Below are 26884 nucleotides of genomic sequence, written 5' to 3' on the forward strand. Positions count from 1 at the left end.
CCTGGATTGCATCGCAGGTTCCAGCTTGTACATCTCCCTGGATTTGCACAGCGGCTACTGGCAGGTGGAGGTGGCAGCGGAGGCCCGGCCAAAGACAGCATTCACCATCGGGCAAGGGCTGTGGCAGTTCCAAGTCATGCCATTTGGACTGTGTAACGCGCCAGCCACGCTCGAGAGGTTGATGTAAGGTTGATAGCAAGTCTCTGAAGAGAAGCCTGTGTGAGGAGGTTCGATATCACTGTGCATGCTCTTCAATTAAGCGGCAACGGCCACATGTATTTGAAGTTAGAAATTAACAAATTAACGCAAGAAAGAAAGGGAGGGAGAACATCAAACAAACTATTTACATATGAGAGAAAATATTATACACTACTGTGTATTTATTATAGAGAGTCAACTCTTTATTGTCTAAACTAGGTATATTTATGCAAAACGATGTATGAATCAGTATCTATTTACAATTATATAAAGGATCAGTGATTGGTTGGGCACAGTGTGGCTGCATGCTGGTGCAGCTCTCCAGCCACACCCACACCTACTGACTGAGGAGAGGGAGCGTTCGAAGAAGAACCGTGGACTCAGCGTGATGCATGGGAATGAATTACAATCAAATATATTTGAATTTATTTCTCGTCTTTTCCCCGGTGGTCTGAATAAGTCGCTTTATAGAAATAAAGTCGCTAAGAGGGTCTGAAAAGTCGCTAAATCTAGCGACAGCCAACACTGCTTCCTTTACGCAGATCACATGTTGTCCGGGTGCCCGTGTGGATCACGGTTGCCAGGTCGCCCTCCCACCCCCTTTCGCGCACGGTTTCGTTCCGTAACGTTCCATACATCATCCCCAACTCCATTTATTTTTTTATTTTTATCCATATTTTTCATGTAATCGTCATACAAAAAGGTGGTAGACCTTTTTGTATGACGATTACATGAACATATTTTTCATGTAATCGTCATACAAAAAGGTGGTAGACCTTTTTGTATGACGATTACATGAAAAATATGGACAACAAATACAGCGGACAACAAATTCAACCCGCGGCAACACTTCAAAAGTAGCCCAATGTTCGCGGGAAAACGGCGGACCTGGCAACACTGGTGTGGGTGGGGTGCGCCACTCAGCATTGATTGATTTGTCAACTAATATATTGGTCAATGATGGTATAATTTAAATGCCTTTCAAAAAATAAGAATGTTTTTTTTTTATTCAAGATGATGGACAACTTTATAATTATGAATAAAATAAATACATAGGAGTTATTCAGTGAAGTGCCAGGTAGATACAGACTGGGATGAGAGGAGGAGAGAAGGGATGGGCGGAATAAACTGATAGGTGGGCTCTTAACCATGGTCCAGTCCATGGTCCAGAATGATGCACACTTTATTTTTTTTTAGCTCAACGATGATGATGTCCCCCCTTTTATGAACAGGGTCAAACCTTTCTGGAAGGATGAGCTCGACCTGCAGGAGTTACTACAGCGCAGAGAAGGTGCTGGTGGAGGGGTTCAGCTGTCCTAGAGAGGACAGTGCCCGCTCGGCGCTCTTCTGCTGCGGCTTCAACGACGTCAAGTACTGCTGCGATGACCCCAACAGCTTCTTCCCCTACGAGTATGGATACATGTGGTGGCTGAGGTGAGAGAACTTTATCTGGAATAAGTTTATATATATATATATATATATATATATATATACAAGCTAAGATGTGTATCTTACTTGCTCAATTTCCAGTAGATACGACATTATATTGAAATTTAAGTAACTAGTTTTAAGTTGATTCAATAACTCAACTTTGTGTGCATTTTTTATCAATAATTTTCCTAACACATTTACAAATACCATATTTTTTTGCAAAATATATGGTTTTATAATATACAGTATGTACGAGCATCAAAGGTTGTTTTATTCTGTAATATTGCAAACATTTAATGAACTATTTGTTTTTAATATGCATGAAGTTGATAACAATATATATATATTATATATATTGGATTGGATTATATATATATATATATATATATATATATATATATATAATCATATATATATATGATTACACACTGAACATAATGTAAGAACAGTGTTAAATTGACACACATAATGAAAAACCTAGGATGTCAAATATATCTCCTTTCATGAGGGCAAATGTGTCATGAGGGTATAATTGGATATATTGAAGGTTGTAATCAATAAAGTTGTTAGTCAGATGACCATTTAGATGGAGTTACATGGGTGGTTTGTCTCAATCACATTTTTAATCGCCCCAGTCAGTTGTCTTTAACCTGGATGCAAATGACAGACTCTACAGCCATAAACTCACCACTTCAACTATGGCAACCCATTGGATATTTTATACATTTTTAACAATTGCTGCGTGCGTGATTTGTACAAATTTTGTTGAGTCACTAGGATATAGTCCAGCATTTATCCAGCTCTTAACAACTGTATAAATGTATAAATAAATTATTGAGAAAAAAAACATCTTAATACCTCATCTTTTATGTTTGCTGTTTATTTCAGGTAATAAAAAGTATTCTGAGTGGTGGACAACAAGAGAGGAATCCAAACATAATTCTTATTCACATTTTTTTTAATATAGTACGCTCTTGCAGTCTTATTTCATATCCTCCACTGGGCAAGCTGAAGACCATAACCACCACATATACTGGGCAAGGGTGAATATATTCATATACAGAAGGTCAGCATTATGCATATTCTACTTTTGTATTGCCTCTCGTCTTATTCTCTCCCTGGTAGTGTTGGAGCTCTCTTGGGCCTCTCCATCGCAGCAGTCGTTCTTCTGGCCTTCATCATCACCCTCTGTGTCCTTTGCTATATGTTCATTGCTACTAAACAAGGAGGCTTTGACAACGGGCTTCCACTTCGAGCACTAGGTACTGAAAAGTAACCATACTCTTATTTAGTTCGGTAGGTGGGGATCTAATATTAATAATCGAATAACCTGCTTGCTTCTTTTGGTAGACATATTGTGTGGTTTGCAAATGATTTCATTTTGTGTTTTGTGTAACAATATTCATGATATTATCCTAATTTAACCTTTGACCACAGTTGTATGTTGACAGATAACGCAGAAGGTACATCTTCAGAAGCTTGATTTACGGCCAGTGGCTCATAAAGTAAAGCCAATAAACCATCATGAGGTGGTCTACTTTGATAGAGCGCTATTTAAATCTGTCATTAAGCAATCACCTTCTATGCTCTGAACATATACTGAAGTCAGACATCTTCTCTTTAGAAATGCTCCCCATTAGTCATGAACAAAATAGTGAATAGACTGAATAGAACAACAAATTTCAAACATTTTCAGGAGTAAATAAAACCATCTGCAACATTTCTGTCATCGTAGTCACTCGGCAGGCTCGTGCAGTATTGGTGGTAGTAATTGAGGGTGGAGGATAGCCACCAAGGAGGCCCACAGGGAACTGGTGACACTGAACATGCAATAACTATTGCCAGTGGAATTAGTCACTGAGTAGACCTGTACAGTGCCACGGGCAGTCTTTGGGCATGTATGGTTGCCACCAAGGAGGCCCATACAGAACCGGTGTTACTGAACATGAATTAACGGAACCAGTGGTATTAGACAGTGGTTAGGCCGCACAGTACCAGGGGCTTTATTTGGGGATGGATAGTAGCCACCAAGGAGGCCTGTACCGAACTGGTGAAACTGGTGTCAGTCACTGAACAGACCCATACAGTATTTTTAGTAGTTATGGATAATCACTGTGCACGTAAACATTGAATAATGGTAGACTAAGGGTGCCAACCCATAATGAAGAATTATTGTGCATAATCTCCGGGTCGGTTGCAATGATATTTCACTGTATGATCGTATGTATATGTATGTGACAAATAAACATCTTGAATCTTGAATCTTGGTTGCCATAGCATGGTAGCCAACTAAGTCATTAGGAGCTGGGTGTATTGAGATTCCTGGAGAAGGAAATGGCAAAATAGCAATGCCTTACAAATCATGTTGGAGGATTTCAATTATCATCTAAATTTCACACAATAAGCTCTGCAGCGTGAAATAATTAGAAATGATTTATTCAGGGTTACATTATATTGTATTGACATTAGTACTATAAAAAAATGTGAATTATACAATGTCAAGATCCCTGTCACCTGAAAATATATAATTTCCTTGTGAATTTCTTGGAGGTCCATGAAAGGAAGGAAGCCTGGCAGAAAGTCAAGCAAACCAATGGCAAAGTGCCTACGAGATTACCTCTTATTGTGTTATTCTCTAAACTCCAGGGTCAGAGTCCAGTCCACAGGAAAGACCAAGCCAATCCGGGGCGTGTGCTGGTCCTCAGGGGCTTCGGAATAACTTTGTGCGAGGGAAATTTGACTGTGAAAACCAGCCAGTGGACCCTGACTGCCTTTTCCAGCGTTGATTCATGACCACTTTCACCAACATTAAAGTGATCTGATCTGCTGAAGAACGTCCTGAATGAACCCTTCTTAGAATTCCAAAAAGGATGATATGTCAACGAACATGTAATGAGATACAGAACTCTGGAAAAAAAAAACCACAACAAATCATAAATGCTTTTAAGTTGAAAATCAGATGTATCCATGTTAATTAAAAAAAAGGCAGAAAAGAACAATTTGTGATCATGAATTGACATTTTAATGTAAATGTTTATTTGATTGAGAGATTATATATTTATATATATTTTATATATTTTGTTTGCGTTGTTGTGATTGCATGTGCATCCACCTACCAAAGCAAAACATAGTGCCAGTGCATACTGTAGCAACGAACATTGTATAACTTCTCCGTGTTCCACAAAGAAATTGGGTGATTTCACTTTGAATTAGGCAAATCTGCTCTAAAGGAGGACAATGAGTACATACATAATGAAGAAATACTGTGAATATTCCTGAAGAATGTTTGGTTAGAATATCAATGACAAGGATCGCTGTAGAAAAGACCAGTTTAAATTATTTCACCATATTCTTTGCATGTTCTCAGAAAATGTAGTGTTGATTTCTTAAAATGTATTATTATTCTCAGATTGTATCCTATAATGTCAGTTGAGAAATAAACATTCATAGTTTCATCTTCCCAATCATGCGCAACCAAGTCATTGACAGAGTCCTTATCTCTGTTTCCTAAAAGCCAAGTCAGAAATGTTCATTACATGTCATTATTCATAGCTTAATTTTAATAGCGACATTAAATCAATAACAAAAAGCCTAAAATATATATCGCAAGAATCAGAGGATCCATGTTGAAATAAGACCTGGATAACTGATCCATGCCTTTGTCTCCTGTAGCTCTCTCAAACACAGCCCATAGACAACTGATTTCTGCACATTTATTATTATTCTTTGTCATCATTTCAGATTTTTATTTATTTATTAAATGCCTTATATGTCTTATATAAAGCACTTTGAATTGCCCTTGTATATGAAATGCTCGGTATCTCTTTGTAACTCATCCTTACTTGAGTCAGTGAGAGCATGAAATGTTGGAATGATGTCGGGAAGTGAATTCATCCCCCAGAATAGCTCAGCTTTGACACAACCATGTTCTCAAGGTGTTGGTGACCGGTTATCTCCCGAATAGGAGCCTTTCTGTGTGGAGTTTGCATGTTCTCCCCATGCTCACATGGGCTTTCCGCCACCTACCATTAATAAGGACCCCCACCAAAAACATGCACTCATCGTCTGACCAGCGATGGACACTTGGTACCAGGTCCCCGGGCGCGTCGACAAACGCTGCCCACTGCTCCTGGCTGGCCCCCGGAGGAGGGACCAGCCAGGATGGGTTAAATGTCTGTCTCTGGTTCCACATCCCTGCCACTGCATACTTGTATTTAACCTGTTCCCCATTCTCTCGTCTCTGTCAGATCGTTGTGCATGGTTTTCTCTGTTGTATTCACGGTGTTGCAGCTACTGTGTCGATTCTCGGCCTGTTTCCCTGGATCCTGAACCTCTGCCTCTGCCTTTGTCTCTACCTGTGCCTGGACCCTGGTTCCCTGCTGATAAGTTTGCCTTCCATAATGGTTCTCCTGGTTTTGACCCCTGTCTGTTCTTCAATAAACCCTTTATCCTTGCACCTACTCCTGAGCCTCGGTTGTGTCCTGCATTTGAATTTACTAGACTATAATGTGACAAAGAAAGAACATTCCCTAAATTGGATTTGACTGTGTACATTTCTAATGGTGTTTTTATTGAAAGGGTAAATGAATAAATTCAAATATGCAGTGTTTCTATGTGAGGATACAGTTAAGCAAAGATTGTCAAATTGTATTTTGATTTGACAATCAGCATGCTAGGCATATAACACAGAGTATTTGTATGCTATTACATCTAGGACAGAGTTTGCAAGTGGAGTTCAACTTCTCAACCTGCAATGCAACTCTTTATTAATTCTTAAATCATCATGAACAGCAGTAACTTTGTCCTGTCAACGACCTATAGGATGACGAGCAATTATTTTATTTTTTTGTTATGCAGAACCACCACCAATCCCTCCCCTCTTTGGAGAACTATTTTTCTATATTTGGGTCTATAAACAACTCAACACTACTCCAAGAGGGGGAGATTCACCATGAGTGAGACAATTAAACATAGAACCAAACAACATTTACACAGAAAACAAACATTGGATGACAACATGGATCACTTGGATGAGTTAATTAAGTCCAGGAAAACAGAAACAGCAATTGGGCACCTTGCCTCTTCCTGTCATAGTTAAGGCAGTAAATGAGGGAGGAGAGGAATGCAACCAGGAGGGTGTGGGGGTGGGTTCATGGAAGTGTTGGTGGTGGTGTGTGTGTGTGTGTGTCTGAAGTGTCAACCGGTGAGTGTACAGGACCTATCCCAATTGGTTATGGTGTATAAGCTCGGTATTATGTTATGGCACCTCCAAGCAGCGGAAAGGGGCCCAAAGCCCCCCCCCCCCCCCCCCCGAGCTCTGCAGCTCCATACACACCCCATGGCTGCAGAAAAAGCCTCGAGAACCCCGCCCTGCAGCCACAGAAGACCCCCGGGCCTCCAGAGAAGCCCGCAGCCCGCGGAGCAACCCCCACATCCGGCCCCGAGGAGGATAAGCCAGTCCCAGGGAGCACAAAGAGACCCTGCACCCCCGGGGCGCACACATACAACCCACCCCCAAGTGCAGGCACAAGACGCACCTGTAGGCGCAGAACCTGGATCGCGGGCACTGGGCATAGACCGCAGGACCAAAGCCAGGTCCGCGCCGACAGACCGACACCCCGCCAGGTCGCAGCACACACTAAGCTACCAGGAGCAAGCCACCAGGACTCCAGCCCAGCCAGCAGGGGGCCCACCCGACCACCACCCACCTAACCCTAACCCATCAATGCAGGGATGCAGGAGCCACAGTGTTTGACCTGTATCCAACAACTATAATATGTAAAATATAGTTGTCTATACAAATCACAATAGCTGTAAGGACATGTGCATTCTACTATTACATTATAAAAAAAACATCTAAGAAGGCGGCTGTGTATTGGGATCACATCTTTGTAGTTTTTTGCAAACAGTGATGAGAAAATCTCTGACTCTAGCCAAAGTCAGTGTTTATTGAGCAAACCGCTTGTCTTAAACAAAAAACACATCATCCCCAACATGAGAAACAGGAGACACACAGTACTTTGGATTTTGTACATCATGACGGTCAATACCATGCGCGACGGACAACACATTTTATGAAATAGTGGCGTTTTGTCTTCAAACAGTGCTCTGGAAAGGGAGGGAAACTCAATTTCAGGATTTGAATTCAAACATATTGTACTGAGCAGGGATAGTTTTGTTTTTGTCATTCTACTCAACATCCAGATACAACCCCTAGACTAGAGCACTTCACAAACATTTATGGTGGAGGGTTTAAAGCTCTTCCTTCTTCTTTAATATGATTTGTCGCACCATTTCTGCGATTTTGGGTTTGATTTCTTTGACAGACACACTTGGTCCCCACGAGTCAACCACTTTTCCATTGACATCGATGAGGTATTTCCAGAAGTTCCAATCAGGCTCTTTCCCAGTAGACTCTGTAAAGAGAGGGAGAAAAAATATTGACATGTGTTGTAAGCCTTTACCTTTATCATGAATACTTTTTCCGATTCCATGAGGAGCTTGGAATGTTGTTTGACTTTAAGTGGAATCTGGAATGCAACATTTCCTACATAAGGACCCTACTACGCCCTGTGAAGCAGAGAAACCTTTGTAGTCATGATGGAAAATGCAATAGAAACCACAGTCGTGTGTTAACAGGATAAGGTTGCATGGAGATAATGAAATGACATTTAATGACATTTCTCCACAAAGCCGCGAAGATCAGTCACCTATCACCTAAGAAATGACTCACCAGCGAGATATTTGTAGGCATTGTTGGCGCCAGTTCCGATCACAGCGATTTTACTAAAGAGAGGGAAGGAGACGCCGTAGACTCTGCGCACAAAACTGTCAATTTCCTTGTCGCTGCCCGGCTCCTGCTGGCCAAACTGGTTGCAGGGAAAGGCCAGAACGTTGAAGTGGTACGGGCCGTAACCCTTCTGGAGCTGCTGCAGGTCTGTGTAGTGCTCCTCTGTGAAGCCGCACTCACTGGCAACATTCACCACCAAAGAAACCTGCATGAAACATTCATATCGAGAAAATCATACAGGGATTAGGAACACTTAGGGAAGCAAATATTTTACATCAACTCGGATTCTGACAACATTGACATTCAATTACAACAAATGGCAGTTGAGTTTTGCTAAAGGGTGAGGAGTTTGTGGTGACTTGTAAAGATTTTGAGGGAAAATGTTATGTGTAAACCAGAGGCTAGATTGTCCCTGATGTCGAATTATAGGAAATATACATATATAAATTGAAATGAATAGAATATACACCAATTAGCCACAACATTTAAACCATTGACAGGTGAAGTGAATAACATTGCTCATCTTGTTCCAATGGCACCTGTCAAGGGGTGGGATATATTAGGCAGCAAGTGAACAGTCAGTTCTTGAAGTTGATGTGTTGGAAGCAGGAAAAGTGGGCAAGCGCAAGGATCTGAGCGACTTTGACAAGGGCCAAGTTGTGATGGCTTGACGACTGGGTCAGAGCATCTTCAAAACGACAGGTCTTGTGAGGTGTTCCTGGTATGCAGTGGTTAGTACCTACCAAAAGCGGTCAAAGGAAGGTGAACTGGCGACAGGATCATGGGCACCTAAGGCTCATTGATACTTGTGGGGAGTGAAGTCTGGTCCGATCCCACAGAAGAGCTGCTGTAGCACAAATTGCTGAAATCTTAATGCTGCTGTGATAGAAAGGTGTCAGAACACACAGTGCATCACAGCTTGGTGCGTATGGGGCTTTGTAGCCGCAGACCGGTCAGAGTGCCCATGCTGACCCCTGTCCACCACCGAAAGTGCCTACAATGGGAACGTGGGCATCAGAACTGGACCATGGAGCAATGGAAGACGGTGGCCTGGTCTGATGAATCACGTTTTCTTCTACATCATGTGGATGGCCGGGGTTCGGGTCCGATCCAATGGAGCATCTGTGGGATGTGCTGGAACAACAAGCCTGATCCATGGGGGCCCCACCTCACAACTTACAGGACTTGAAAGGATCTGCTGCTAACGTCTTGGTGCCAGATACCACAGGACACCTTCAGAGGTCTTGTGGAGTCCATGCCTCCACGCATCAGAGCTGTTTGGCGGCACCAGGGGGAGCTACGCTATATCAGTGGTTATTAGTGCTGGTTTTAATGTTGTGGCTGATCGGTGTATAAGACAGTAATAAACAGTGGCTCTCATTGGTTGCATGATGTAGTGTGGACATCTAGTGTCATAACGAAGTAATTGCAGGTGCTGAGAAAATGAAATCCTACATCGTGCAAGAATGCAGAGAACTTACGACATATCGAATAACTCACGTACATTGCAGTGCCATTTACAATAAAAATAGTAGTAGCAGTAATAATAATAACCCCCTTATGCTTCACTGAATCGAAGTCTAAGGTCCCTGGGGCTGTAGGCCCTTTGCCACGTAGGCTGGTGTAGGGAACAGAGGAAACATGCGTTACCCCATTAATTCAGTTTTACAGACAAATTTCAAGGGAAGTAACATGACTTTATTTTTTTGAAATTAATCCAAACGTTGCTTTAGTTGACTTGGAAAGTGAGCTCGCATGCAAAAAACACCGGTACCCGAACTTACCGAACCCCGATATTTTTCCAGTGTCACTAGTCTCCCTCTGCTGTTCACTACTTTGAAAGTATAAAAGTCTTTCTGTTTGCTCTCGATGAGGTCGAGTGAGGTTATGAACACAGCGAGCACCCCGAGAAGCATGGTTTAAGAGTTGAAAACACAACGGAGAGCGGGCAAACTTTTGCAGAATCAGATTTCGGCTGCTCCACTCTGGACGCTGGATGATGCGAAGGAGGAGGTGGAGTCGGCACGACCCGCTGCGGGGTCCTGCATCCACACACACACATACTCCACGCACGCACGCACGCACACACGCACACACGCACACACAGTATCAGAACCAAGTTTGATTGCCAAGGACATTTGTTATGGAATTGAAACAAAAACAATGATAATAAAATAAAAAATTATGTAAAATATTGAATCAATAAAAATCAATGGATATGTTATACGACCTCTAAAGGTAATAATACATACATAAATACATTTAATGTATTATTGTATCTTTACTTTTACTATGATATCTATCTATCTATCTATCTATCTATCTATCTGTCTATCTGTCTGTCTGTCTGTCTGTCTGTCTGTCTGTCTATCAGTCTGTCTGTCTGTCTGCCTGTCTGTCTGTCTGTCTGTCTATCTATCTATCTATCTATCTTTCTGTCTGTCTGTCTATCTGTCTGTCTGTCTGTCTGTCTGTCTGTCTATCTATCTATCTATCTTTCTGGCTGTCTGTCTATCTGTCTGTCTGTCTGTCTGTCTGTCTGTCTGTCTACCAGGTAGCTGAGGGAGGTATAGGTATAGCCACGCCCCCCTCCATCATCATGGGAAACTCCCACAATGCACCGGGGCTTCGCGTCAACATGGCGTCTGTGGTTGTGTTTTGAGCAGGGCCGTTCGATGTGAAAAACAACACGCTCCACAGCAACATGGACGCCACTGAACGGTCATTCGAAATACGAGTTTGAGTACCAAAGTGAGTTAACACATGCCCGTCAACTGTGCGACAGTCAAAGGACGTTATATTTTTGTCCGTCTTCATTGACTCGGTGTTAAATTCTAACAGTGATGCTTGTGTTATTTATCTCCCGTTAGCCAGACTAGGCTAGCGGCTAACAGTGGTTTCGGCCAAACTGACCCCAGGGAGGCTGGTCAAAACACAGGGTTTCCTTAAATGGATCATGCTTAGATGGGACTAACGCTGTATTATGTTTCTGCTCGTAGCACAAAATGCTGATTACCCAATTTTGTATTTTGTTTTGGAAACCAAGCTAGGTAATTGGCACACACACCACTGTTTGGATGCATCTTGTTTACATGCTGTGCTTTGCATGAGGGTGAGAGATAGATTGATACATACATGGATGGACATTTTATTCATCTTCAGAGGGAAATTGTGTCACAGCAGCTCATCGTTATAACAATAGGCACTAATAATAATGAAAGCAATACAAGTACAATTTTTTTTGAGAAATATGGCAATTTCCAATATCCCCAAAAGATAACTAAGAAATTTGTCAATATACAATAAACCTATAAATTAACTTGAAAATAGGAATAAATGGCAATATACAATTGACCTACAAATAAACAAAACTATCAACAACTCACACTGAAAAATAGGGAATTGTGGAAGATTGCATACACATATAAAATACAATCCGTATGTATGTATGTATGTATGTATGTATGTGTGTGTGTGTATATATATATATATATATATACACACACACACACACACACACACACACACACACACACATACCCTTTGCTCATCTTATCCTTGCAATTTGATCCATAATTTCTTACAATATGCACGTAATTCATCTTTCAATTTGACAGGATCTGACAAAAACACTGTGCTTTTTTTTTTTCAGATAATTTTTGGCTTGTCTCCCCGGGCATCCTTATCGTGGTGTTACTGACTCCAATAGGGTCAATTGGAAGAGGACGGGAAACATGGATGAATCCACAAGCCCAACAAAGACAATAAAGCCATCTCGCATAGAGGGGAGAGGAGTCAAATCTTTGGCTAGCAAGCCGAATAAAGAGGCTCCGCTACAGAGGGAGGGAACAAAGTCTGCGAGGAAGGAAGGAGGCAAGGAAATCTGTACTTCAACAAAAGATGAACACAATAAAAGTAACCAAGGAAGCCGTGGACCAGGCAGGACCGCCACAGACAGCCCCCAGGATAAAGGGAGAGGTCAGCCCCGCAGACTGACTGGGAGAACAAGTTCCGGGGAGAGAGGCAAAGCAAAGGTGGCGGGTCCACAGCAGCAACCAACAGGACAATTGGAGAGTGACTCCGGGGCCTCTCTGTCTGCAGGCAGGTGTCCCTCAGCAGGCGCAGAGAGCAGTTCTTCTTTGGCGCCTTGTCCACCCGAGAAAGGCCTCACAGAGCAGATCAAGTCCATCAAGGCCATTCTAGTGAAAGACAAGTCTCTTGGTATGTTTGGTTAGAAAGCCTTATTTTCTTTGCTGACATTAACTAAATTCTGCCTCAAGGGCATTTAGTCTATAACTTCAACAATTCAACATTTTTGGGGCAATTTTAGTTTTTGTTGTACTGTTCAGTAAAGGCATGAATTTATGAAGTGCCAACATGTCTTGATGGTTGTGTGCAGGGGTGAAGCCTGGGGCAGCTTTGAGTCGGCCCACTGATGAAGGAACAGAAGATGGGGTTGCTATGGAGGATGTGACTATGACGGAGCAGCAGCTCGGCCTCCGGCAGGCAGAGGAACGCCTCTACAGAGACTACATACATAGACTAGTGAAAGTAAGTGTGCCATCTAGGATGCCACGATGAGGAATATTCCCCACCAGTTAATAAACTCATGACATCACCGGTGTTACTGGTAACACTGGATATTTTACAACTGGGGGTGGAGTGCACAGTGTCCCCGTTATGCACAGGCGCTAATTACGGATGGAGGGAGACAGGTCCCGAGCTATACCTGATCGAAGGTCTCCTATAAATTTCTCTCCTCTCGTGACGCGCAGACTATGCTGCGACTCTACTGCGTGTGCACAAGCAGCCACTTTCACTTTTGTGGTGTCCGACTTAAGTATTAATAACATACTTAATATTTCACAAATTAAATTATTTTAATTTCATGAACGTCGGCACTGATATGCAAAAATTAACGAAATGGGTTTTATTTCTGTGAGATTATATTACTGTGAGCACATCTATTATTTGAAGGAAACTCAAGTGAAAGATTTGAACTGAGTTGCTTTGGTTCTCTTTTTGTTTCCACAGAAGTCCCCTGAGTACCCAAACTTCCAGTACTTATGCAAGCTCTGTTCTGTGCATATTGAGAACATACAGGGAGCACATAAACACATCAAGGAGAAGAGACACAAAAAGAACATAATGGTTTGTGAAACCTAAGTCTGTGCTCCCGAAATTGAAAAATCTGATCACCCTTTGTTTTTAAATTCAAGTGGGCCCTGTTTATATTTTAGGAGAAACAAGAGGAGAATGAGCTGCGGGCCCTCCCGCCTCCCTCCGCTGCCCAGCTGAGGGCCGTGGATGCAGCCGTCCTGGAAACAACCAAAGTACGTGGGATCTCAGAAGAGGACTTCCAGGTGCGGCAGGCGGTGGTCAGCAGGATGGAGGAAACCATCCAGCAGCACCTGTCAGGTACGCTCACTTCACACAGCTCAGGCATTTTCAGGAGCATGCAACAGATCTGAAAAAAGCATTATAAAAGTGGTAATAAAATTGGGGTCGTAATATGTAAGGATGCACTGATAGAGGTATCAGATATTTAAAAGTTTATGCGATTGACAGACATTCTGTATAATATCTTAACATACTGTTCATTTTTCTCCAGCTTGTTCCCTCCGCCTCTATGGTTCTTGTCTTACCCGGTTTGCCTTCAAGACAAGTGATATTAACATTGATGTCACTTACCCTTCCACGGTAAGTTTGTTTGTTTCTGTCGTTATGTGTGCGATAGTTAAATATATTCAGCCTCATTTTCACAGCATTTAACAGACATGGTTGAACTTGAATGCATTTAGGTTAATTGGAGCGCAAACAGCAATGATATTGATGATATCGTTAAATCTTTTTTTCTATACAGATGACTCAGCCTGATGTGTTGATTAAAGTTCTGGAGATCTTGAAGAAGAGTAGTAAGTTTTTATTTAGTATATATTTTTTTTAGTTCAATTCACTCATTGCATGAGACATTCAAATAGAGTGGAGTGGAGTCCTTTTGTAGATTGAAGTAAAAACATGCCGTGATGGCTGAATAGTGCATGTTATTTCTAGGTTGGGTGTGTTCTTGGTTTGACTTGCTAATGTGTTTTGTATTAGTGTTGAATTTCTGGTCACAATTCATATTGCCCAAAGCATTTATGAAAGATAAAGATCTTCTTTCAATGTCCACATTTTTTTTTTAATTGAATTTAAATTTAACTGAAACTTTCCTCAGGCAACTTGTTTAAATTGTTCTCGTTCATAAACTGATTTCTTCAATCCTTTTCCCAGCCCAATTCTCTGAAGTGGAGTCTGACTTTCACGCCAAAGTCCCAGTTGTATTCTGTCGGGATACCAGCAGGTCGGTGTCTCAGTCTCCGATAACTAGCCTTAAATTTCTCACTTTGTCTTTCTCTATTTTCTTGTTAAAATATATAAAACACATGGGCCTTTAATGTATAATTGTGGAAAATCACAATTTCACCTGCTACTTATCTAAGACCATCTAGTTCAAGTTCAAGAGGTTATTTGTCACACATATATATATATATATATATATATATATATATATATATATATATATACAGTCATACATATATGCAGTGAAATGTCATGACATCTGGTGATTATGCACAATAAGCTCTAAAAATTCAAAAATGTGCGTAATCGGCACAAGGTGCTCGCGCAGGCAGCTGCAAGGGGCGGTGCCACAATCACAATTCTGGGTTCTATAATTATATAATACAATTAATTGTCTGTGTTGTATTAAATATACATTTAAATCCTCCTAAATGAAACTTACCTGAACTTACCGCCAGTACTTACCTCACAGAGTAGAAGTCCTGGCATGTCACAAAGCGTAAAAGTCCTCTTGCCGCCGCAGAGAGACAGTGCAATGTTCCTTTTAATGTGTGAGTCATTATAATCCAGATTGCATACATTGACATATGTGACAAATATTCTCTTGAACTTGAACGTAATGTCTCTGGAGTGTCTAATAATAGTAATTAGGGATGCCACGGTGAGGAATTGTTCCCACCGGTTGATAAACTCATGACAACAGGACATTCTACAACCGCTCGGCGCGCAGAGTGTCCACATTCTGCACGGGTGCTAATTAAGGATGGAGGGAGACAGGTCCCAATCTATACCTGGTCTAATGTCTACGATAGCCTTCTCTCCTCTCCTCCTCTCCTCCCGTGATTAACAGACTGCAGCGACCACCTTTATTTTTGTAGCGTCTGACTAAGTATTGATAACACGCTGATTGATGAACATCGGCACTGATAGGCGAAAATTAACAAAATTTTTATTTCTATTTAAAAAAAAAAAAGAAAAGCAAAATGACGGTGGGGGCGGTGGGCAAGTAATGTTATCGATTAATGCCCGAACACCGACACCAACAAATGAGAGTTGAAAATTGGGCAAACTACAGATGATGGTGTTCTTTGGAAAACAGAATAAATTATATATTCTATTTTGAGTCATTGGCTGTTAATACAAGTGAATCTGAGGTCTGTTTAAAGTGCTTGCTTTAAACTTGCTTGCAGTCTCTAATCATAACTCCACTGTTTCCGCACCCCCCCCCCCCCCCCCCCCCCCCCACATATCAGCGGGCTGATTTGTAAGGTTAGTGCAGGCAACGATGTGGCCTGCCTCACTACTAACCACCTGGCTACCCTGGCTAAACTGGAGCCCAGGTTGGTTCCACTTGTTCTGGCGTTCCGCTACTGGGCCAGGGTAAGTTTGCTGCTTCAGCTTAATACTTAAGTTGTTTCTTTGTTTTGATCTGGGCGGGAGTTTCTACAGAATCTCATCGATGCAACACAGAATTCAACAACTCTGATATAGATATAAAAAATCATGCTTTAAATCACTGTACTCATATATTATGATGACTGCAAATAACCCAAAGGTCATTATTTTTTTGTGTGCTTATTCCTGCAGTTGTGCCACATTGACTGTCAGGCAGAAGGTGGAATCCCTTCCTATTCATTTGCCCTCATGGTCATCTTCTTCCTGCAACAGAGGAGGAAGCCTATCCTACCAGTTTACCTGGGCCACTGGGTAGAAAATCCTATATATTGATCTCCAGCAATTCCATGCTTTCAAATCTCTGTTGCTTCTGTGATTTTTACTGTTTGGCTGTCGCTAACTGTTATATCTTGACTTTATTTTTCCTTTCAGATCGAAGGATTTAATGTAAAACATGTGGACCATTACCATTTGACTGGAATCAGTTTGGGTGTGTTTGTCAGATGGGAGTACAGACCTCCCAGCACCGCGGAGGGACGGGGGGATGGCAGGGGCGACGGCAGGGGAGAAAGCAGATCCAAGTCGGGGGAGAATAAGCCGGACGACATTCCTTATGGAGAGGGCTTGGTAGGTCATGCCGTAGCAGGGAAGGTCAATTTGAATTTGTGGCATTTTGGTCTCCCCCACCCGCGTAACCCACTGTTGCTTTTCCCCGCAAAAAGACCCAGCTGACTCTAGACCTTGGTGAAGGTGTGTCGTTGGGGCAGCTGTGGCTAGAGATGCTGCGCTTTTACACACTGGAGTTCGCCCTGGAAGAATACATCATTAGCATCCGCCTTAAACAGCTCCTCACCAGGGAGGTGAAGAACTGGCCTCGCCGCAGGCTCGCCATCGAGGGTAAAGAGCAACACTCAAGCAGTCTGGTTTGAACAGAAAACAGTTTACTCTGTTAGTTTGTTTTATGCCTTGTCTCCTACCTTTTTTTTTTTTTTTTTTCAATATCACATTTTAGATCCCTTTGCCATTAAGAGGAATGTTGCGCGCAGCTTAAACAGTCAGATGGTCTTCGAATACATTCAGGAGCGATTCCGGACGGCCTACAAATATTTCGCTTGCCCCCAGACCAGGGGCACGTGGAGACGCCGGAGAGGCAAGAAAACCGGCAAGCTGGACGTCAAGTTAGAAGAGACGGAGAAGAAGGACCGGGATAAGACGGGAGAGAATGACAGGAAAGACGAGGAAAGTCAGAGTGCCGAGGTAGCGAAGGAGGAGGATGAAGATAGCAGTGATGATGAAGACGGGTCAGACCTGTCTGGGAAGGAGAAGTCGTTGGACGCCAGTCTCATGGACTTGGCTCTCAGCGAGGGGGAGAGCCCCAGGAAAAGGCCCACAAGCTCCCCGCTTTCCCCCAATGGCCTGCTGGACAGTGACCGAGAGGGTTGGGAAGAAGAGGAAGAGGAGGAGAGTGTTCCAGAAAAGAGCAGGCTCATCTCACCAGAGGACCTGCACTATGTTTTCGATAGGATGATCTTCACTGGTGGAAAGGTAATTACTAGTGAATGTAATTACTAGGGGTGTAATGATTCACCGCTCCAAATCGGAAACCGGTTTTAACGTTAAAGATGTGGCTACACCCGGATCGATCTAAATGTACCATGTACCGGTCGGTGACCCTTTCTTGAGTTACCAAGCAGTTGACTGAAGCCTTGCTGCTAATTCTACTTTAGTATAAACTACGCTGCTGCGGAAGACTTGCCGGTCTAATGTTAAAGTCCTGTGACTTTCACGGCGTTAAACGGACAACCGAACACTTCTCCCTCGTGCTCTCTTCCAAATCAATGCACATTCCCTCTCGCGAGACATGTGAACCGGCTGCAGTAACCAACGCACCCGGGATCATTACATGCATTACATACATTGTTTTATATATCAAAGTCACAATATATTTAACATTATTATTATTATTATTATTATTATATCTAAATGCCATAAAGTAAAAAATACTTGGGATCCCCTGGTCTTGAACGAAATATCTATTGGAAGGTGAATAATGCCACTTTTAGAATCAGAATTGGTTTGTTTTCGCCAGGTACATTTACAGACAATAGGAATTTCTTATGGTAAGGTTTGGTGCACTTGAGTACAGACCACAAGCATTAAAAAAAATTAAAAGCTTCACAGTCCAGAAAAAAAGGAGAATAAAAATAATAAGGTAAGATTGGATAAAAATAAATTTTAAATACAATTGATATGTCATATATATAAATAATTTGTATGTATACAAATTGCCAAAAGTACAAAACAGAAATCGTCAGATATTTAAGATATACTTTTATAGAATTGGCTTATTTTAATTTATAATGGAAAATGAATGTCTACTTAAAACAAATGTTAAGAACTGTATCAGACTGCATCATAACGCACCCAATTGAATCGCACTGAATAGAATCGTACCTATCGTCCCTGAATCATATCGTAGCCCATGTATCTAGATACGTATTGGATCGCTTTATATGGGAGAGATGCACAACCCCTAGTAATTACGTTTCTGCCTTATAGATTGCAATAAAAACAACAGCTAGGTCACTCTGCAAAAGTCAGATTCTTGAGCTCTGAAACCTCCTTTTTAATCCATTTTTATTTTTCTCATGTGACAGACGAACCTCAGTCCAACAGGTTGTTAATCACTTGTGATAATGTTCTCCGTCACAGCCTCCAACAGTCGTGTGCAGCATCTGCAAACGTGACGGTCACTTGAAGGACGACTGTCCAGAAGACTTTAAGAAGATCGAGCTCAAGCCTCTGCCCCCCATGACGGACCACTTCCGTCACATTCTCGACGGGCTTTGCAGACTCTGCTATCGTATGTTTTTAATCATTGAAACACAAACTTTCTATATATATATATATATATGTATAATTTTTTTTTATTATTATTCTTTTAAGAGGACAAAACCCTTGAAATTCCTTTTGCAGATGTTTTCATATTGAATTTACATTGAGCACATCATTGATATTTCTCTATTATCTGTTGTGTTTGCAGACGAACTGTCCCCATCTTTGATTGAGCAGCAGAAGAGAGAGCAGATCCTCGCCAGTCTGGAGAGATTCATTCGAAAGGAATATAACGGTGTGGTTACATCTTCAGACACTTGCCTGTTGATAACCTTTCACACTTAAGGAAAATGACGGTATTTATTTATTTTTTAACCCAAACCTAATTTTTGGGGTCATCGGGAGTTCCCCCGAGGGATCGGAATCTTCTTTTAATGGATCGAGTATAGAGAATAGAAAAATACGGTTGATTTTATTTTTTATTTTTCATTTGATTTGGAAGTTTAACTTGAAAATTCAGACACTTTGTTCCTTTGTTTGGTCCAACAGAGAAAGCTCAGCTGTGCTTGTTTGGCTCCTCTAAGAACGGCTTTGGTTTTCGTGACAGTGACCTTGACATCTGCATGACCCTGGAAGGCCATGAGACCGCGGAGGTTGGTGGACGGGAACATACAGAAACACACACATACTCGTTTAGACATATCCCAGACAAGATAATATACTGTAGTACCTTATTGATTGATTGATATTAGCACAGTCCCAATACCTCCTCAGCACGATTAAGTATGTCACCAAACAAATCTGCCTTAACAGATGTTGAACTGCAAAGAGATCATTGAAGGCCTCGCCAAAGTGCTTAAGAAGCATACAGGTGAGAAAACAGTTTGGTATTAATACCTGCCCCTTGGTAATACCTGCAAATTATGTTTTTATATTTTAAGCGTTGAGTTTCCAGCTGACAGTGACTTCCCTCCTTTCGTTCTACCAGGTCTAAGAAACATCTTGCCTATCACAACAGCTAAAGTGCCTATCGTCAAGTTTGAACACAGACAAAGTGGCTTGGAGGGAGACATCAGCCTCTATAACACTCTGGTGAGGGAGACTGTTAGGTTCCATTCAAACAAGCGGTCCTACTTTTGCTTATCATTTCTGATGTCTTTTTAAATTTATTCTTAAAAGCTTTCCTTAATGTGCCCATTTCATAAAAGCTGTCTTTTCTGACCCTACTTTCAGGCTCAACACAACACCAGAATGCTGGCAACCTATGCTGCTATGGATCCACGTGTGCAATACCTGGGATACACGATGAAGGTTTTTGCAAAGGTAGAAAAAAGATAACATTACAAAAGCAACTGGTTTTAATTCTTGTTGGTTTTTTTTTCTTCTCAAAACCTTTTTTGTCGGTTCCCCTGTATTTGCTGTTTCGTTGCATGTGGAATTTGCCTGCTGTGATTCCAGCGCTGCGACATTGGAGATGCGTCCAGAGGAAGTCTCTCATCCTACGCTTACATCCTGATGGTGCTTTACTTCCTGCAGCAGCGGCAGCCGCCGGTCATCCCCGTCCTCCAGGAGGTAACGGTCCTCACCCCTATGGCGGAACTCCTGAAATTCTAGTAGAAATATTAATAGGTAGATGGAGGGAAATTGCAGTGTCCCATGACATATATGGAGAAAAAAGTGAAATATGCAGTAAAACTCACAGTTAACTGTACACAATAAAATATATCAGGATCATTGAAAGTAAACATGAGAATTTTAAGCAGTATAAACCTGAAAAATGAAAGCCGTAAAACAGAATGTTGACAATAAACCAAAAAAAGTCAAAAGCAAACAGCCACCTCTATTAACATGTTCACACTTGTGGCTGTTGTCCAAATGTTTAAGTTTTTTTTTCTTTAATTGGAGTTGTGTAGTGTTATCACAGCAGGCAGAAAAGACCTCCATGTGTACTACTGAAAAAATTCACGTTTTCCTACAAATAAATAAATGGAAAACGTCATTTGTGATGGTTCCTTAGATCTTTGATGGCAAGAATGTTCCACAGCGCATGGTCGATGGCTGGAATGCATTCTTCTTTGATGACATCGATGAGATGGTAAGTTGGAGCAAAATTTACTTTCCAATTTGAACCACCGTGGAAGCATATCAATTTAGCTAAATCAATTGGTTTTTTTTAATCCAAAAAAAGTCCTTTATGCCTTCAGAAGCTGTCAAATGTGTTTTTCGCTTTTTTTCAGCGCCGCCGCCTCCCGGAGCTGCAGCAGAACAAGGAGTCGGTGGGAGAGCTGTGGCTCGGACTCCTCCGCTTCTACACCGAAGAGTTCGACTTCAAAGAGCACGTCATCAGCATACGCCAAAGGAAACGCCTTACCACCTTCGAAAAACAGTGGACCAGCAAATGCATCGCCATTGAAGGTGCTCTTGTGAGATTGATACCATTTTTACACCAAAATCAGCGGGTAAACCCGGGTTTTTTCAAACCTGGGTAATGCTGCGTGCATTGGGGCAGTGCTGATGTGGCTCGAAGCCCGGCGGGGAGCGTGGGGGTTCTCCGCTGTGCTCCCCACGGAACGATCCCCACACTCAAAACATTCAATCGTCCCACATGCAGGAAAACTTCTGATTTTGATTTTGGATCCTAATCAGATCTGAAATGATTGAATGATACACAGATATTCCTGTGAATTCATACGCCAATGTCCAGAACCCCAACATGAGTCGCATCGTGCCTGTAAAGGGCCCAAAATTAGCGGGTCGACCCGGGTGTCCTGTTTACATCGGAGCCGATAGGAGGTGGAGCCAATTAAAACCTGTGTCTATTGCAGGGTCCTTTGACCTGGGACTGGAACCCGGGTTTTACCTTTTACACTGATGATAAACGCAGGATATTAGCGGGTGTTACCGGGTTTTTGGCGCAGTGGAAAAGGGGTGTAATTGCCTTCTCTCCGTTTACCTCTGTTCTAATTACTACTTTAAAGTGCTCGCTAACCCCACTATTTTCCCCTCAGATCCCTTTGATTTGAACCACAACCTCGGTGCTGGAGTTTCTCGCAAAAGTAAGAACAAATGTCTGAATCCCTTCCCGATACTCTATGGTTTATTTTTCTCTCATCAGGTGAATTAGATTATACATGGTATGAAAGGTCGGGTGTGTGTGTGTGTGTGTGTGTGTGTGTGTGTGTGTGTGTGTGTGTGTGTGTGTGTGTGTGTGTGTGTGTGTGTGTGTGTGTGTGTGTGTGTGTGTGTGTGTGTGTGTGTGTGTGTGTGTGTGTGTGTGTAAAGGCAGCCAATTTCTCTACATTCAAGCTTTAACACCCAAACTTGTCTCTTCCTCTGTCTAAACACACTGATAATAATGTAGCCAGCTCACGGTTTTCCAGTGTTCAACATTGTTTTTTCCTGTCATCAGTGACAAATTTCATCATGAAGGCCTTTATAAATGGAAGGAAGTTGTTTGGCACTCCGTTCTATCCACAGCCTGGCACTGAAGCGGTATGTCCGTCGGCCATGTTTTAACGGCCACATTTAAATGAAGGATTTGCTCTGACAAATGCGTTTTCCTTATCTCAAAGTATATCCTGTTATTGGTCTGCGCCAGGACTACTTTTTTGACTCCAAAGTGCTGACAGATGGGGAGCTGGCACCCAACGACAGGTGCTGCAGGATTTGTGGCAAGATCGGTCACTACATGAAGGACTGTCCCAAGAGACGCAGGTGTGTGTGTCTGTGTGTGTGTGTGTGTGTGTGTGTGTGTGTGTGTGTGTGTGTGTGTGTGTGTGTCTGTGTGTGTGTGTGTGTGTGTGTGTGTGTGTGTGTGTGTGTGTGTGTGTGTGTGTGTGTGTGAGATTTGTTATTGGTCATTGTGTCCTCCACATTCTGGCCCATCAGGATGAAGAAGAAGGAAAACGACAAGGAGGAGGATGTAAAAGAGGAGGAGCGGGAGCTCCGGGAGCGGCGCTGCTTCCAGTGCGGCGACATGGGCCACGTGCGGAGGGACTGCCCCGAGTACCGCCACCTGAGACAGAGGGCCACCGGTGGGCCAGGTACACAACAGCTGCACCGGAACAAAAATCTGAGGAAGTTAGGTTGCTTTCAGTCTGAGGTTTTGGATACTGATAAAAGAATATTTCTCATTTGCCTCCAAAAGGCATATTCGATGAATTCTTGACTAAAATACATGTTGATGAAGATTTGTGGAGGTATCAAAACAATAAAAAATGGGGAAAGTCGATTTTTGTGTAATTTGGTAGCTTATGGCTGCCATTCTTGAGCAGATATGTTGCCTAATAATCTTTTTCATTAATGGTGTCATGAAACCAATGAGTCAAATTAATGAAATAATAAAGTGTTTTTATTTTGGGTGGGTGTGCTTACCAAAAAAAATATAGTTGACTCTGAGGATTTGCCGTCTCTCCCTCTTGAAAGACTTTTTTTAAAGTTGCAAGGTGTCCAAATCAAATTCAATGTTTTGGAAAGCATCCATTACTGCAGAGCCACTCTTTCTCTCTCACTATTGTGGCTGATTGTGTGAAACAAGGTCACTGAATGTAATTGTGCTGCTTAGTAGGTCACAGTCAGCGTTGTAACCAGTAGATGGCTGTAGAGGCTCAGAACACAGCTACCTATTTTTCCCCCACAGCCACCCACATGGTGCGAACCATGGTGAGCTCCCAGTCCATCCCTATTCCTCAAGGCACTGCCGACCGCCCTGGAAGGACCAGACAACCCTCTGAATGTGTGAGTCAAAGATTCTCTCATAAGACAAAGTGGAACAAAAGTCTTTATGGTGTTGTCCCAGTTCTTTCTTCTAACAATTTGTTTTCATTTCTGTTGCTAGTCGGACAGCCGACAGACTCCCCCCTACTCCCCCCAGCCCACTGCCTTTTCACAGAGCTCCTCCCAGTCCTCAAGCTCCCCCCAGTCTTCCCAGAGCAAGACCATCTCTGCTGGCCCCTCGAAGCAGCCGGCCCACCCGCAGGTCCCCTTATCCCTGTTTACCTTCCCCACCTCCCACCCTGGCCAGTACCACCCGGGGGCGCTCACTGCACTGGGGCTCCTGCCTTCCCGCCAGCACCAGCCACATCAGTCCCAGGGGCCACCCCACCACCCAGTCCACATCTCCTCCACCTCCTGGCCGATCCACGGACCCGTTCTCTCAGCCTCCCCCTCCACGGCGCCCTCGCCACCTGGTCTCAAATTCCCTTTGCGTCCCACCTCTGGCAACGGGAACCCCAAGGGCTCCGGGGGTAGCCCCATGAATCTCAACGACCCCAGTATAATTTTCGCCCAGCCGTCGGGGAGGCCGCTGGGCCTGGGCGGGCCGGGACGGGAGGGGCACTGGCCAAACCATCTGGCACAACCAGGCTCACTAGTAGGCAACGGCACAGCAGCAAAGTCAGGTGAACACTGGGTGAACACAGGTGCCACTTTCCGGCCTGGGCATCATCTCCATCACTTAATATTTGAAACTGCTGCTTTAAGTATGTTAGGCGTGCCATTCTTAAAATTGCTCAACCTTTTTTTTTTACTGGACAGATTGTCCAGATGGTTGGGGAGGCACAGACATGAGATGAATGGGTCACTATAACATTGGTGTCGGGACACATGTTCATCTAGATTGGATTTAGAAGAAATGACAATCAGAATAGATTGTTTTATTGTGATTGAGTGAGTGTTGTTCTTGCCTCTGCAGAACCAGGCTACCAGGCCCCGTTTGGAGGTGTGACCCAAGGCTCCCTGTCATGGGAGCGCAGTAACGCCCCCCAATATTCTCTCTCCCCATCCTGGCCCTTCCGCATGCCCCAGAACTTCATCCAACAGGGCAATGGAGGTTTCCAACAAGGCAAGCCATTCATGGCCCAAGGTGAGTGAGAGATGAGAGGCCAGGCAAACAGGTTTTTTTTTAATGTCCTCCTTTTATTTTTCTTTTTTGTTAGGTTTACTATTTTTCAACCCAGGCGTTAAAATGTAGGTTCTCATCATTTCTAACTGCTCATAGAAAATGACTGGAACTAACATATTAGCAAAGCCTGGGTTAAAGAATACGGAACCTATCCTTTTAACAAAATAATTGGAGCTCAATACTCCTGAATAAGTGCCCTTTCCCCTGCAAATTATCTCATGTAAATGTTATGTGCTGTCCATATGTGTAAAGTAGTTTCTATTTGAATTTTTTTTTTTCAGGTTCTGTGGTGCACCCCAATCAGAATTTCCCACTGGTCCAACATGTCCGACACCATGCAAATCTGAACTTCATCCAGCAAAAGAAATGAACTTTGCATCTCCATTTAATTATGCTTATGATCGGTACAATAACAAGGCAAAATCAAGTAACCTTAACTTTGCATCATTGGTCGCCAGAATTTTTTAAACGATTTTTATCATTTTTGTACAGTTTTTATGTTTTTCTTTTGGTCTCATTACATTGATTTGTGATACAAATGTCATATATTTTAATACCCCCATTTTTGAGGGGGTCCAAAAAGTGTTTTTATTTTAATGTGTAAACTAAGGAGGTAAATTGTAAACCTTTATTTTTATTAGCTGTATTCATACTTTGCTTCCTGCAAACAAAAAGAAGGCTTTGAATAGACATTTGTTTCCAAAACAACCTAACATGTCACCCCTAATTATATAGTGCCAAAAAATGTATAGAAAGAAAAATGTGGGAAAAAAAAAAAATCTAAACCCTAAAAAAAATAAAATAAAACAAAAAGCAAAAACATTGTTTTCTTGCTTCTTTGTTCATTTGGGTGTTTGTTTTTGGCTACCTCCCAGCTCAGTTCCATGGCAGTCATGGTCACAATAACCACAGAGCACTCCATCGTCCTCTTCACCCACTTCTTCCTGCTCGGGGTCACTGGGGGCTGCATGTCACCTTCGTGGGGGTCTGAGGTGGGATGACAGCCCTAGTGGGGAGCCGCTGTCACTGTCAGTTAATGTTGTGTAAAAAAAAAAACGACATCCTGTAAGGGCAACCTGCACCCACACGCCTGATAGGCATCTCCTGCCCTGCTTTTAGCTCTTAGATTTACTTTTTCATAGGAGTGAGGCTGAGCTTACATCCTCACACTGGTTTTGGCCATAGTGGGGAGGTCAGCTCAACATCGAGCCCCTCAGCTTAATTAGTGAGGTGTCTTTACATTTTATTTTATTTATCGCCATAAACTTGAGACCTGAGAAGCCTTAAATAACCGCCAACGCTGAAGGTTGTGACATGCGCCCAGATTGTATGTGCATCAGTCTTATTAATAATAATAATAATAATACAATTGTGAAGTGCTCTCTTTTCCCGGTTGCTGACTTATAAAAAGAGTATTGCAGAATCTGGATTGCTGACCTGCCTGAGTAAATTATACCACCATACAGCAGATCCATATTTCCTCCTAAAAGTAGTCTGGATACTTTTATTTACATACAAAATGCAGATTCAATATGGAGCTTCAATTTCAATGCTGTGTCTACAACTAGTTCTTCCTGCTTGATTTCAGGGAGGAATTTTTCAAATCAATACTTTCCTTACCAACCAACAGGCAGATGATTCTGGAAAGAAGCAATGTAATTCTATATCGTCTGCCTAGTTCCAAAACCCTCACAGCAGGATCACATCTAAATCTCTAACGTTCCGAAGTTGTTCTATGGTGCATGGATTTTTCCCTCTTGATTTATAACAATAATATGCCAGAACTGACTTTCTTAATACAGTCTGATGTCCTTGATGCTGCTTGGAGTTCTGTCCTTGAAAGTCTTTTGGTGACTGTAATGGAGCGAGTGACCGCCAGATAGCGCTGTGGCGCACACTGCGTTAGAGTGCTGTTACGACACAAATACGACCAATTAGTCGTTTGGTGTAAACATAGAGATTAATCTTTATATTTCTTTATATATCATATT

At 42.4% G+C, this 26884-nt stretch overlaps 3 protein-coding genes across 4 annotated transcripts; 2 read left to right on the forward strand and 1 right to left on the reverse strand.

Annotated features, from left to right (window-relative positions):
- Positions 1–1450: 1450 nt before the first annotated feature.
- On the forward strand, positions 1451–4451 carry LOC307228197 (protein shisa-like-2A; the record flags this gene model as incomplete). The annotated part of the gene is given in 4 exon segments (XM_079997767.1): positions 1451–1632; positions 2755–2891; positions 4276–4412; positions 4416–4451. Coding segments are annotated over 4 exon segments (492 nt in total).
- A 3106-nt stretch (positions 4452–7557) lies between these two features.
- Positions 7558–10415, reverse strand: gpx7 (glutathione peroxidase 7). Its single transcript, XM_080009144.1, has 3 exons — positions 10204–10415; positions 8363–8624; positions 7558–8045 (listed from the first exon to the last, which is right to left on the reverse strand). The coding sequence occupies exons 1-3, from the start codon at positions 10333–10335 to the stop codon at positions 7882–7884; spliced, it is 558 nt and encodes a 185-aa protein (XP_079865270.1). The 5' UTR covers positions 10336–10415; the 3' UTR covers positions 7558–7881.
- Positions 10416–11040: 625 nt separating this feature from the next.
- On the forward strand, positions 11041–25676 carry tut4 (terminal uridylyl transferase 4). Of its 2 annotated transcripts, XM_080000361.1 has the most exons (30): positions 11041–11170; positions 12072–12640; positions 12819–12970; positions 13454–13570; positions 13660–13837; positions 14031–14119; positions 14283–14334; positions 14693–14762; positions 16015–16141; positions 16349–16468; positions 16589–16783; positions 16879–17053; positions 17169–17701; positions 18869–19019; positions 19200–19286; positions 19541–19644; positions 19805–19862; positions 19980–20083; positions 20225–20314; positions 20450–20563; positions 21009–21086; positions 21229–21406; positions 22000–22047; positions 22401–22483; positions 22590–22705; positions 22880–23034; positions 23631–23728; positions 23829–24390; positions 24684–24854; positions 25175–25676. In XM_080000361.1, the coding sequence occupies exons 2-30, from the start codon at positions 12154–12156 to the stop codon at positions 25261–25263; spliced, it is 4581 nt and encodes a 1526-aa protein (XP_079856487.1). In that variant the 5' UTR covers positions 11041–11170; positions 12072–12153; the 3' UTR covers positions 25264–25676. The 2 variants fall into 2 exon arrangements, with proteins under 2 accessions (XP_079856487.1, XP_079856488.1); XM_080000362.1 differs by lacking the exon at positions 25175–25676 and having other exon boundaries at positions 23829–23969; positions 24684–24847.
- Positions 25677–26884: the final 1208 nt, after the last annotated feature.

The sequence above is a fragment of the Zeus faber genome (assembly GCF_960531495.2).
Source record: "Zeus faber genome assembly, chromosome: 1".
Taxonomy (NCBI): domain Eukaryota; kingdom Metazoa; phylum Chordata; class Actinopteri; order Zeiformes; family Zeidae; genus Zeus; species Zeus faber.

Bases quoted from the DNA above. Each gene is read 5' to 3' on its own strand.
- gpx7 (XM_080009144.1), bottom strand. From the start codon at position 10,335: ATGCTTCTCGGGGTGCTCGCTGTGTTCATAACCTCACTCGACCTCATC. The intron at 8,625-10,203 runs GTAAGTTCGGGT...TGTTTCATGCAG, and splicing joins TGGAAAAATATCGGGGTTCG to GTTTCTTTGGTGGTGAATGT. The intron at 8,046-8,362 runs GTGAGTCATTTC...CTCTCTTTACAG, and splicing joins TGCCTACAAATATCTCGCTG to AGTCTACTGGGAAAGAGCCT.
- tut4 (XM_080000361.1), top strand. From the start codon at position 12,154: ATGGATGAATCCACAAGCCCAACAAAGACAATAAAGCCATCTCGCATA. The intron at 13,838-14,030 runs GTACGCTCACTT...ATTTTTCTCCAG, and splicing joins CATCCAGCAGCACCTGTCAG to CTTGTTCCCTCCGCCTCTAT. The intron at 16,784-16,878 runs GTAGGTCATGCC...CCCCGCAAAAAG, and splicing joins TTCCTTATGGAGAGGGCTTG to ACCCAGCTGACTCTAGACCT.